This window comes from Ramularia collo-cygni (assembly GCF_900074925.1).
Source record: "Ramularia collo-cygni strain URUG2 genome assembly, contig: RCC_scaffold03, whole genome shotgun sequence".
NCBI lineage: Eukaryota > Fungi > Ascomycota > Dothideomycetes > Mycosphaerellales > Mycosphaerellaceae > Ramularia > Ramularia collo-cygni.
In genome coordinates, this window is record NW_019716257.1 from 2,019,333 (window position 1) to 2,032,146 (window position 12,814).

Consider the following 12,814-nt stretch of genomic DNA (forward strand, 5'->3'; position numbering starts at 1 on the left):
TGAACATCCCGCGAAATAATCTTCTTGCGTTGAATGGGGCCTGGAATATACCTTGTAGCCAAAAGTAGGCTAGGAGAAGACATGGAACGAGACACAAGTGAAGCGAGCGAACATGTGGTCTTGCTCGTACATACACGTTTAGAATTCGTCCACAAGAGTAAGGTAGGTAGCTTGAATTCCATCATCGGCAACCTCACTTGTAACTTATCCACCCCGCCGCCCATCGCATCCTTTTCGTCCTCTCCATCCACATCCCCACAGCTTTAGTCCATTCCTCCAGCATGCGCCAAACAACGCCAGTCTCCATCACAACGCTCTCGGTCGACTGGGGCATTTCATCGGGGCGGCCGCACTGTTGCTTGCATTCAWCTCACACGGTTGTGCATTGCTTGCATTTCACACGGTTATGCACTGCTTCAGAATGGCATCTATCAGAGCACAAGTGGCCGCAAGAAAGCTGCTCACCGCACTCGGCATTACACCCAGCGGCTGGTGAAACACGCGAGAAATCTCTTGGCTCGCGGACCAGGAGTGGGGCCTCTGTATCAGGATGGCGTTCACAGGCAATCTCGAGCGCAGAACCAAAGTTACCCTCAACCTTGAAGAGGTTCATAATGGTCTGCCACATGGGGATTTCCGAGATGGTGTGAGAGTTCCCGATAACGTACATGCCGTGCATGGCACGAGAGAGCAGGACGTTGATTCTGTTCGTGGTGCTGAGAAAGCCACAAAGCTTCTTGTCGTTGCTCCGCACCATTGAGATGATAATGACCTTTGCTTCTTCACCTTGGAAGGCGTCCACAGTACTGAGGCGAATGGCATTGCGCGATCTGCCACCATTACCGCTGGCCTGGATCCCATCGTCCATGTCTCGCTCACTCAGCATGATGCCGCAGGTAGTTTCGAGCTTGGCTTGCAATAACTTCAACTGACCCGAGTACGGCGTAAGGACTGCGATGTCGCCGGCGGAGTAGGTACCCTGCTTCTGAAGATAATCAACGAGAGCAGCAACCATGCCCACCTCCCACTTGTTCGATTGCGAGACGCTCTGTGGGTTGTTCCTCGTGTCATCCTCCTTATTCCTGTGATCAAGCCAAGCGAGCCGCCTAGCCATGCCTGCCACCGGTGGGTAGGTGTGAACATTGGGAGCGTCTCCCAAATTGGGATAAAGTGTTGAGCGAATGAGGTTGGAAATGGTTGGATGCATGCGGCGCTGCATCTCGAGGGTGACAAAAGGCAGCCCGGGTGATAGGTCGTATCGCGCGGAAATCAAGCGCTCAAACATGGAGACATCCAGAGTGATTCGACTGCACGGATTGTCGATTGAGAGATCGTAGTTGTTGACCTTGGGCCGGAGTTGCTGATGATCACCGATGAGTATCGCGTGCTCGACTGATGGGAGCATAGCGGTCAATAGGTGAGCTTCCAAGACTTCACCAGCTTCCTCCACCACAACAATCTTTGATTTGAGGTTTCGCAAGCGTTTATACTTCCCAGCCAAGCCACTGGCTGTGACGCCAATCACATCTGCGCGGGCGAGCGCTCGCAAGTCCACTTCACCGCGTACAACATCGATGCTGCCTCTCCGATCGTAGAATGACTGGAGCTCAAATTCAAGCTCCTGGTAGATGTCCTCAAATATTGAAACGAGAAGCTTCCGGTGAAACTCCTTACGATCTGCGATCGGCATGGCAAACACCGCGCCGCGGCCACCGGTGCTACCGCCTTGGAGCCACTCTTGAATTGGTGTTCGCGCGAAGTGGCCACGCGCTGTATTCCCTGCCATGAGCTGATTGTGAAAAGCAGGATGATCTCTCGCGAGCAAAGTCGTCATCTCCTCATCTTCCATTTGCTTTGATGTCAGAACGCCGTACCATCGATCGATGAGGGCTACCACATTCCGCATAGTCTTCTTCATGCGTTTCCGGGCCCGCCCCATTTGAGGACCCTCGCTGCCCTGAAGGTTGTAGTTCATAACAACCTCACGGATGTTTTTGGGAGCAAGTCGTTCGCTCTTGGATCTGGAGCCCATGCGAATCACATTCTCAACACCGGCATCCATAAGATGCTCAAGAAGCTGGTCGAGGGCGTGATTTGTGAAGCAAACGCAGACGATTGGCCCGAGATTCGCGGCATACTTGTTCTCTAGTAGAGCCTCAATGAGCTTGACGCCGGTGAACGACTTTCCAGTTCCTGGAGGGCCTTGAATCAATGCCAATTCGTTGGTCAGGGCGTGTTTGACCGCATCCTGCTGAACGTCATCAAGAACGCTTCGTTTGAGAAGGGAGTCCACGTCTGCACGGCCATACGGTCTACGTTCACTCTCGGGCAATAGTTTCTGAAGTTGGTACCGGAAACCTCGTGCACGGGAGTAGGCCGGAGGTGAGGGCTTAAAACCCTTAAAGTCAGGCGTCAAAGCGTCGGCAAAGGGGATCTCGCCGATCTTGGTCGACATGATCTGTAGAGCTGCGAGCGTAGGGGCAAAAGACTGTAAAATCTGCCCAGGAAACTCAACCAGGCAGCAACGGACTTTCGTGGCTGTGCTCGTGGCGAGCGTCCTAAGAAGAGCCGAAGYGTCATCCGGATTGGTGCTTGCAAGCTCTGCAATAATAAAGGCACGATCTCTGCTCGCTCCGAGAGAAAACTTCTTGTGAAGGGCGTTCGGGCCGTATGGCTTACCAGGCTTAGGCGGTGGGGGACAGTGCACAACCAGGAAGTGCGCTCCACCATCAGAAGAGATTAGACAGATCAACGAGTCGGGACCGAGTCTCTGTTGTCGCTTCCACCAAGCATCGCGATCCGGACCATTGCGTAAGTTCGACGCGGAAGGTGCCTGACGGATTGTCAGGATGAACTGCATGCCCTTCTGTGGATGGAAGAGCACCCTGTCAAGACCCACATCGGGATAGACATTTGTTCGGGCGCCCGTGATTTCTGCTATGCTGTGGGCAGATGATGAGGACGCTGTCGGCTTGGGAGTGGCTTCGATGTTCTGAAGTGCGGCAAGCTCGAGTTTCACAGCGATTCGAAGTTGGCCAACCGTRTCCTCCCGCACAAGACGGAAATGACGGTCAATGACCCCAGGCATACCAGGTTTATGCCATGTTGACGGGTCTTCGCGCGGTAGATACGGCGCTGTGTCGCACAAGATTTCTTCGAGTGTCGGGAGTACCGAAATCTTGTCAATGGAACTGTTGTCGTTGTTGTGTCTGGTGAAAGTCGGGCGCGAAACGCCTCCTGTCGGATTCTGTGCGACAGCAAAAGAGGCCTTTGGCGCAGCAGATGGAGCGCTGGTAGGAGCACCTGGAGTAGGAGAAGACGCTGCTTTCAGTTTCCTAATCGTGAGGGTCGATGACTTTTTGGTTGTTGGTTTTCTGAGGGTGAAGGTGGACGGAGCTGGTCCCCTAGATGCCTCTGAAGTAGCCCGAGGCACTGATAAGACACTTGCTGCCGGAGTCGAAGCAAGATCTGCTGGTATCGGTGCTGCCGCAGCCTCGACGACAACTAGCGGCGTTGAAGCACCCGCTACCTTCAGCTTTGATTGATCGATGATTCCACGAAGAGAGAGCAGGTGCTGGGAGGTATTGCTCCTGAGATGAGGGCCGTTCAACATTGACATGATGGATGATGTGACATTGCGAAGCTCTGCGGCAATGCTCGAATCACTCTGCGCTAGCATGTAAGAGAGAACAGAAATGCAGATCTCCACATGCTCCTGAGTGGTGTGGGCGGCGATGTTYTTTTGTTTGGCCTGGAATGACAGACTTCGAAGAGCTGCGTTGAAGACGGACGAGCCTCGCTTTCCATGCTCTCCGTACAGGTCTACCAGGAGTGTTGCGTGTCGGCGGTCGACGGCCTCTGATCTCAGCACGGTGTCGTGAGATAGGATCTGAAAGTAGACTAGGATCAAGCGGCGCCAAACATCACCCAGCACATTGTCGGTGAACTTATCGAAGTCGCGGTCCAGAAGCTGATGCAGGCGTTTGAGTCCTCCCTCAGACGTAAGCGCCATGATGACKGTCTCCATGTGCTCCTCGCCAGAGTTGACGAGGGTGAGAGCACGACTCAGGGAGGTGATGAGCTCGGGCATACTCAGCTCTGCCGGCTTGAATCTGCTGGGAAACGTCCGCTTCCATTGTTGAAGAAGCTCCTCCACGTCTTCATCGTCGTCGTCTTGGATGTATTGGCGGTGGGTGGCGCCGTTCGGAGTGGCGACCACGGCACCGGAGCCGCCGTTGATGGAATGCGTGAAGTCATCCATCTCGTCGTCGGAATCGCCCGCCTCGCTGCCATCGTAGTGCAGGTACATGCCTCCCATGACGGGCGCTGCGATGCAATATGATGGTAGTGATGGAGGTGGTGTTTGGACAAAGCYTCGGTTGTTGAGTCTGTTTGCTGGAGAATGCGAAGCGAAGCGGGAAGAAAACATGCGTGTCTGCTCCCGCACCGCGCTAGCGGCAAGAGCAACCGGGCTGCATGTGAGAGATGAGTGGAAGTGCGAGGTTAAGAGTATGCGCACTTGCTCTGGCAGACAATGCTGTCTGTATCTTTGAGCTGCTTCAGTTCGGTTGATGAGATTCGAGATGGAGCACGATGGAGCGGCGGATCCTACACGCCCGGCGGTGTTGATACTCTGTTGACAGCCGCAGATCGCTGAAGAAGTAACCATGCCAACCACATGACGGGAGGATGCTGCAGCTGTGATGGAACTGCAATAAAATCTGAACTTACTTGCACATCTCGAAGCTCAGAATATCGAACCGAGCCAGCGAGCATCGGTGTGATGCTTCTTGTCCGGCAGCGAACCTAGATGAGCACACCAATGCCTCACCTCACACCTCCATGCTACACTCCGGCGATATCGCGTCCATCTTACCAGGACGACTATCCAGCTGATGCTAGCAAGGTGCTCGGCCTAAGAACTCCCGGTGATATGTACCGCACAACAACCGCCTGAGATAGCCTGGTAGCCCTGATCAATTTCAGGATCCTTTGCAGGAATGGACGAGGTTTGATCCTATGCCTGTAATCTTGGGATCACGGAGCATCTCGATTTAGTTTCCTCTTTTCCAGCTGCCTCGAAGCGTTGTGGTGGCATCTAACGAGGCCAGGGAAGCGAGGTATTCAAACGCAGGAGTCGCCCGTCCTCTCTCGAACCAGTAGCCATGGATCACGCCGGCCACTACCGACGCAACTTGCAATGAGAAGATTTTGAGCGACATGAGCGGTAGACTGTTATTAGCAAATCTTGACTTACACCAAAGCTGATGCAGGGCCGCCCGTAGACCTTCATACCTGGATCTGTTTGTTTCTAGTGGTTCCTAGCTTGTATTGGCAGATGTCTTTTTCTTCCAGTCTATCGTTTTGCAAATTGAAATGCAGCCAGATTGTACGGCCGGAGGCGTGGGTTGAGATCCCATTAAGACGTCGCTCAACAATGATCTTTTCACCATCACGTGTGCTGTTTCCATACTCATCGAAAAGGCACAGCCAACCACCTGATCTTTCCATTTTCGAGCTAGAAGCATGGCCGCCACAGCAGACTATCCAAACATGTAGTTTGAAATCCAGCCAGAATCACTATACCGCCGCGGTATGAAGGTGTCCTCTCTGCGCATTCCACTCGTCTTTATCGAGAAAGGCCGAGGCCTGATGGCTCGATATCTTGAGAGCATCATCGTGGAGCAGGACTCATCTTGTCTCTGAGAATGGAAAGGTCAAGAAACACCGTGACTTCCAAATAGTGTACCTGAAAGAAGAGGGAGGATCATCGGGCAGGGCAATGAGATTGAGATTGAGATTCACTTCGGCGAAAGTGGGGCTTCTCCGAGAACCTTAAAAAAGAATAGCTCCAACATAGCATACCTTATGTAGCTCGACAGACCCAAACCATCAACACCTCAAGATCACAATGCAAGCTCCATCACCTCTCTGCCTGCGGGCAATGCGGCTCCTCATCCATCCCAGCCGTAGATGTTACGCCTCCCTCCCATCAAAACCCACCTCCACTCCATCTCCACCACCACCACCGCCGCCTCCCCGAGCCCACGACGCGCCCTCAGCACCCGCTCTCCGCCAAAAAATCGACACCCAACCCGGCTTTCTCAAACGAAGTCAAGGCGACGATGACTTTATCCCCCAACCTCTCTCCCGCCCCATCGGCATGCCCAATCCCCCCGAAGCCGGTACGAATCGCGGCCTCGACACCAGGACTCTATCGCAACGCCGCGACGACTTTGTCAATTACGACAAGCATTTGGCCAAACGCTCTCGGATGACCAAGCAGATTTCCAAACCTTATTTTCGCGATTGGAGTAATTTGCGCTTTTCCAAGGGCAAAATCTTCAAAAGTAATGAGAGGTTGTTCCGCGCTGATGCGAGTTTGTGGTTTCCTAATTTCTATGGGAAGACTTTGGCAAAGGGATTGGAGAGGATCGATCGTAAGGATGGATATCGAGGGTTGGGGAGGGATACGGTGGATGCGATGAAAGGGAAAGTCAGCGTGGTTTCTATTGTGAGCAGTATGTGGGCCAAGGCTCAGGTCGATACTTTCACTTCTCCCCAGCAGAATCCGGAGTTGCAGGAGGTTATGCAGAGGAATAAAGATGTCGCGCAGAGAGTGTGGATTAATATGGAGGACAACTGGATCAAGTGGTGGCTACTGCAGACTTTCCGGAATAATCTGAGAAAGAGCCTGAGCGAGGAGGAGCATAGGCGATATTTCATGGTACGGAGAGGGGTCAGCGATGTCATGAAAGAGGCCATTGGATTGTTGAATGATAAGGTCGGGTATGTCTATCTTGTGGATGAAGATTGCAAGATTCGATGGGCGGGAAGTGCGGACGCAGAGGGTGGTGAGAGGGAGCGTATGGTCAAGTCTTTGCAGAGGTTGATTCAGGAGGCGAAATCACCAAAAGAGAAGAGGGCAGAGGTGAAGGAGCAGGCCGAGGAGATTGTGGACCAAGGCGCCGAGATGAAGTAGGGACAAATCGATGCCACGGAAGGTATGAGGGCGCGATACGAGGCCTTTAAAGCGTAATAATCCCACGATCACCGCAAGTCTCATCATAGACAACGACGAACCATGGGTCTGAGAATTTAGAGAGAGTGAGGATACAAAGGCCAAGCAGACCAACGGGCAAAAACAGGCACTCCGGCCATCGCCAACGGCCATGTCAGATCATAGCCTTACAAAAAGTCTCGTTGTCTTCAATGTAGCCATGAGTGGGTTGAGCACGGGCATTGTTCAAGGATGCCAGCCGAATGTGGAGGAATCCCACCACACACAAGACAGCAACGAGTAGAAGGCACAGGATCTATCATTGCAACACACAGGGAACGAATCAATCTCTATATCACTGCCCTTGAGAGGAAATCGGCGGATCAGACTCCATCGATGAACAGGAGAAGATTGAAGAGCTGCTGTGCCKAGTCAGAGCTAGACAGACTGACTGCATCGAGTCTCTGTTTGAAGGGTCATCCATCAGGCGCGGTTCATCACATGTAGTCAAACACTACATCCACAACCGATCACACCTCCCAAGGATCCCATCCACCCGCAACCTTGGAAATCACAACCGTTCTTCTTCCTGATCTCATCAACACTGGTATCAATCAGGATTGTGATCCTCCAAAGTCAAACCCTTCTCATGATCGAGATCAAAATATATATTCCAGCTCCATGATAATAGTATGCACGCATCGTGCGTCTGTCAATGGTATGGTAGATTGCACTGGGCTTTGATTTTTTGGGGTTGCTGTGCTTGTCGCGTTCCAGTGAGTCTGTACGATGGTCTCTTCTGGCTTTGCGACAAGGTTCCTGATTCCTCCATTATCTTATCTGGGATCTGGCCGAAGGAGTTGTTGGAGCCGGAACTGCTGGCGCAGGGGATGGGGAGAATAGTTCCTTTTTCTGAGAGAGAGAGCGTCAGCAAAATTGGCTACGAGCACCTTGATCTGCGATTGACATACCAGCCTTAATTAGAATCACTCGACTCTTCTCCTTCATTGGTATATCCGCCTACGCCAACCACACCATTCTCAGACTGGATGGATATAGATATGGCGGCCATCCTTGGCCGCATAATCAGATGTCAGCCAAGGCGTATCAACATCGAGATGACACGAACTTCTTGGTATAAACTCCTCTGCAGCTCTCTGTGTACTAACGCTCCTTTCATTCTTTCTATTATCACTCTCATCGAATTTCAATACCTCAACTTTACCCCATTTCTCTCCCTTGAATAGTCAGTCTGTTGACATTCCAACCAAGGCAGATTTATACATTCTGGCAAAAGATCTTCAGTCTCGACAATCTCCTCGACTTTAACAATTGGATTCTTCGCCGCATTGGCCATGATGCGATTTCTTCCCACCTCATCGGCTTTCCTAACTTTGGTCCCGCAAAATCGCAGGTTTGGAACTTTCTTCAAGCAATTACCCTCTTCTTGTCTCAAGAAGTTTATTGTAAGCTACCTTATTCCTATTTCCATCGTCTATGACAGGTAGGCACATCAACACGAATACAACCCATACATGCAATATTTCCGCAGCAATTGCGAAGTGACTCAGTGCTCCGTCCTAACCGGCCCTATGATGAACTCGCGTGTAATTGAGTTTGGAATCTCTCCACTCCGTGGAAAATTGTCACAGGATTCTAAAAACACACATGCCAGCATTGGGTCATCACCTGCAGATACTGCGGGTCTGATGAGTCTTAATGGCTCAGACAAGCTTCCGAAGAATTCCCAACCGGCGGTGCTTGTTGCGTGCTCACGATGCCACTCAGCCTTGCCAATGACGCCATCTATACCTCCAGATCTACTCCTAACTGGAGTGAACATGCAACCTTACGAGACTTGAGCTGCACCCATTTCCCGTAAAACTCGACCACCATAGAGCTCATCCAAATGTCCGTCAATAAAGCCTTCCTCCAAAAGCTAGAATCACTCTTGCACAGACCAAATCTCAGAGCAATGGTGTGTTTACGCTGCCCTTATTCTCCAAGCCACCAATCGAACACATCACATAGAGACTCTCTGGGAATATCTATTCGATACCACACCTAAATAGAAAGAACAATTATGCCAAAGCAATGGAACTCCCTAAAGCACCATGCAATGCCAGCGTACCTACTTGTCGGCTTTCGCAAGGTTTGGTAATCTTTCTCTATCCCCATCGATTGATGAAGGATCTGGATCGATGTCGAAAGGGAAGCGAAGGAGAATTGGATTTGGATGGCGTGGGCTAAGAAGTGGTAATGTAGACGTTGTTGAATTACTCATTTTCAAGAGCCGCCATTGCGTTTTTACTGCCGCAGTTGAGTCCGAAATGACATTCATGCGCGGCTCGAGACTCATTGGGATGAGATGGGAAGCTTTTTGAGGMTCTCCGAGAAGACTGCTTGATGTTGTAAAAGCTTGTTGAGCGTTTCGTTGTGTTTGAGAATGAGACTGCGATCGCCTCGGCCGGCGTGACGTCCACCTGTGGGTGGGCGCTAATTTTTCCATATGAGCTATTAACAAGAGATACCTCCATCTTTGGGAGATGCATACTGGTGAGATCTACTGATGGTTATCAGCCAATCTAGTCTCGGCAAAGGTGTTGCTTTTCTTAGTTCTATAAGCAGGGAGGGAGGGAGGGTGACACGAGTCGTGACAACAAAAAATGCGGGGCTGTTTGCGCGCGGAAGAATGGGAACAATCGAAGGTGGGGTTTTTGGAAGGAAGGTTCCTCTTTTAATGGCGGTAATGCGAAGTCGAGATTTGGACAGGCGGAAGGCGCAAGAAGAATTGCCTCAGGGGCAAGCCGCTAGGACCAATAACGAGATGACAGCTTTTTCCATTGCTGCACACTTGATGAGCTCGAGGCTCTTCTTGAATCAGAGAGGTCGATGCATCTCTTTTGATAATATTTTTGAATGTTACGACGACAATTCGAGTCGCGGGGGGTGAGGCCATTTCATTCACTCGAATCGCGTCATTAGCGCGAAAAAGTGACCCCGCAGTCTTGGGAGCTCAGAACCGCACCAGCAAATTCTTCCCCCCTCCCTTCCCCCTTCGAAAATTTGAATTCCACCCCTCAACATCACTCCCCACCACCAACGACGCCGCACCACCGCAACAATGACGACCTGGGCCGCGCTACGCACCTGGCCGCTAATACGCAAGACCTGCGACCACACCACCCACGACCCCAATTGCGCATGCTGCCAATCCCTCCTCCACATGGCAAGACTCTACCACTCAACAGCAACCCAAGAGCTCCACCACCGCGAATGGACGGAGCGCGACCTCTTCAGACAAATGCATCGCACGAATCCTCACTCCGTCACGGGCCACAGAATCGCAGAGGAGCTGCGCAGAGCCCACAATAACACTGTAAGTATGAAATGTGAAGTTGCGCGACGTCTGCATGATCTCCCCCCCATTTGCACGCCCCGGCACTGCGGCTTCGGCGGTRAAAGCACTGAAGGTATTCTCCACCCCTGGGCTTTTGGAGGGGATTCTACTCTCGGGTGTGAGCACCCAGACTATCCTCGATACCATGCGCGTAAAGCGTGATTGGAAAGATACGATTCTTGCATCCGGTAAGTTGAAGAGATATCTTGGGTTGGGAGTGGGACTTGCTGGGTCATTCTATTACTCCCCATGGTCAAACGCGGACGCGCCGTTGCAATTTAACCATCAGCTTGCGAGAGAATGTGACAAAGTCTTTCGCTTCGTCTTACCGGGAGGGGGATTGATGAGAGAGAGTTTTCCTTGCTATAACCCTGAGCACACACACACCCACCAGGACCTCATCACCAATGACAATCCCGACGCTCGATATTTCTACCACAGCGCCATGGACCTGACTACTCGCGACAAAACCGTCTTCATCAACATCTACTTCACGCCTGAAGATTCTCTGGATTTCGGCTCTCGAATTCAATCCATGGCCATCAGCAGTCCAGCTCCGCGAAGTATGAAGGTGAGGATGTGGTGTGAGAGGTGTTCGAAAATCTCACCCGAAGCTCCAGATGTGCGCGTATTGACACGCAATCTTGGGGTCACGATTGGAATGCTCGCCAGTACAGCGAAGGAGCTACGAGAGGAGTATCCCAAATGTCAGAGGTGTCCTTTCGGGCCGCCCATGGTGTGGTTCAGTGGTGAGGTGCCGATGCAAGTCCCGGATCCGTTGCGGGAGCCACAGGACCAGGAGGGTCAGTGGAAGTGGAGTGTGAGTAATTGGGGCGACCGGTATGAGCGAGCGGAGAAGATGACGGCGGAGGGTAGAGCGCGTCTCTTGGCGAGGCCGTGGGTCAACGACTGGGATGGACTTGATCAGCAACAGACTCCAGCCCGCATTTGAAGGTATGAGCTTGATTGAGGAGGAAGATTGCTGCGTGAATTTCGGGGACTGCGGGGATTTGGCGCTGTGGTTGATTGGGAGTGATTGCTTTGCTATATGAGACGATGGAATGATGCTGGGACGGGGATGCAGGAATGGAACKGTAATAAAACGATGCGGGAATGGGGAAACAATGATTGTGTTTAGTTAAATTGAGAGGAAAGAAATGATTGCGCACCAAAAATCCATCTCATTTCCGCACTTCGTATTAATGAGCAGAGCTGTCGATATGAGAAATCCTTAACAAGAGCAGCGCTCCGAACTGCTCTCTCGATTTGTTAACGGCTACTCTGCTAGTAGTAGGGATACTAACAGGCTTTAAATTATCGAGCCTATAGAGAACGAGGCCTTAGGACACTATAGACATAACTAAGGATGCCTTGTCCTAGTAAATAATCATTATATCGACAGCTCTGTTAATAAGAGTTTAGCTAACTCGTTGCCTTAATAGTTCCTTAAAATAGTTAAGGGCATTTAACTAGAGAGGTACCTTACCCTCTAAGGGCCGCCGAAATTAAAGATTACCGCCTCTTTATATAGTAAATCGACGGTAACGCTTACGAAGCGGTCGTTATAAGTATAAAAAAGTAGTAGCCTAATAGAGAGTTAAGTACGGATAGTCGAATGTCTTATCGAATAATGTCTTCTTTTATCTTACTATCTATCGGTATTATAGAATCCTACTACGGAAATATAAGACTATTACCTTTTTAGGTAGGGCGGTAACCTTTAATTTTACACGCCCTTACTCCTAGAGCTATCGATATAAGGAAGTATCGGTAAGAGTAGCGCCCTTAACTACTCCCTCGCTTAATTAATAGGCTACTCTACTAGTAGTTAGGAATCTAGTAGGCCGAAAATCGTCGATTCTATAGAGAGTAATACGTTAGGTCTATAGCGGGAATAAATAAGGATAATTTGTTCTAGCGAATAATCCTTATATCGATAGCTATTAAATATTAGTCGGAGGTTCGTAGAATTTTAGGGGTGGAGTATAAGAGTATCTTGTTCTTTAACTAGCTTACTATCTCCGATAGGCAGTACTTAAAAGTAGGAACTAATGTGTTAATTGTTAAATATTAGTCGGAGGTTCGCGGAATTTTAGAGGTGGAGTACAAGAGTAACTTAATCTTTAACTAGCTTACTGTCTCCGACAGGCAGTACTTAAAAGTAGGAACTAATATGTTAATTAAGTTAATTATCTAGAGATGTGTCTCTATCTCCTAAGAAGAGATTTTACCCTATATAGAGTTATGTGACCTTGTGGCCACTTAGCTCTCTATTATGTTAGATGTACAGCTATTCTATAACTACACTTTCTAACACTCCTACTTAGGATAGAATAGACTATATACATTTCCCTAGATCTTTTAAGATTCTATTAAGTGTAGAAAGGTAGTTCTATAGCCTAGTAGTATAATTC

The 12,814-nt window shown here is 50.3% G+C and overlaps 3 protein-coding genes across 3 annotated transcripts; 2 read left to right on the forward strand and 1 right to left on the reverse strand.

Annotated features, from left to right (window-relative positions):
• Positions 1–370: 370 nt before the first annotated feature.
• RCC_03145 (uncharacterized protein) lies at positions 371–4,318 on the reverse strand (the record flags this gene model as incomplete). The annotated part of the gene is made up of 1 exon (XM_023768436.1): positions 371–4,318. The coding sequence occupies one exon, from the start codon at positions 4,316–4,318 to the stop codon at positions 371–373; it is 3,948 nt and encodes a 1,315-aa protein (XP_023624204.1).
• A 1,593-nt stretch (positions 4,319–5,911) lies between these two features.
• On the forward strand, positions 5,912–6,982 carry RCC_03146 (related to F1F0 ATPase complex assembly protein; the record flags this gene model as incomplete). Its single annotated transcript, XM_023768437.1, has 1 exon — positions 5,912–6,982. The coding sequence occupies one exon, from the start codon at positions 5,912–5,914 to the stop codon at positions 6,980–6,982; it is 1,071 nt and encodes a 356-aa protein (XP_023624205.1).
• A 3,431-nt stretch (positions 6,983–10,413) lies between these two features.
• Positions 10,414–11,352, forward strand: RCC_03147 (uncharacterized protein; the record flags this gene model as incomplete). Its single annotated transcript, XM_023768438.1, has 1 exon — positions 10,414–11,352. The coding sequence occupies one exon, from the start codon at positions 10,414–10,416 to the stop codon at positions 11,350–11,352; it is 939 nt and encodes a 312-aa protein (XP_023624206.1).
• Positions 11,353–12,814: the final 1,462 nt, after the last annotated feature.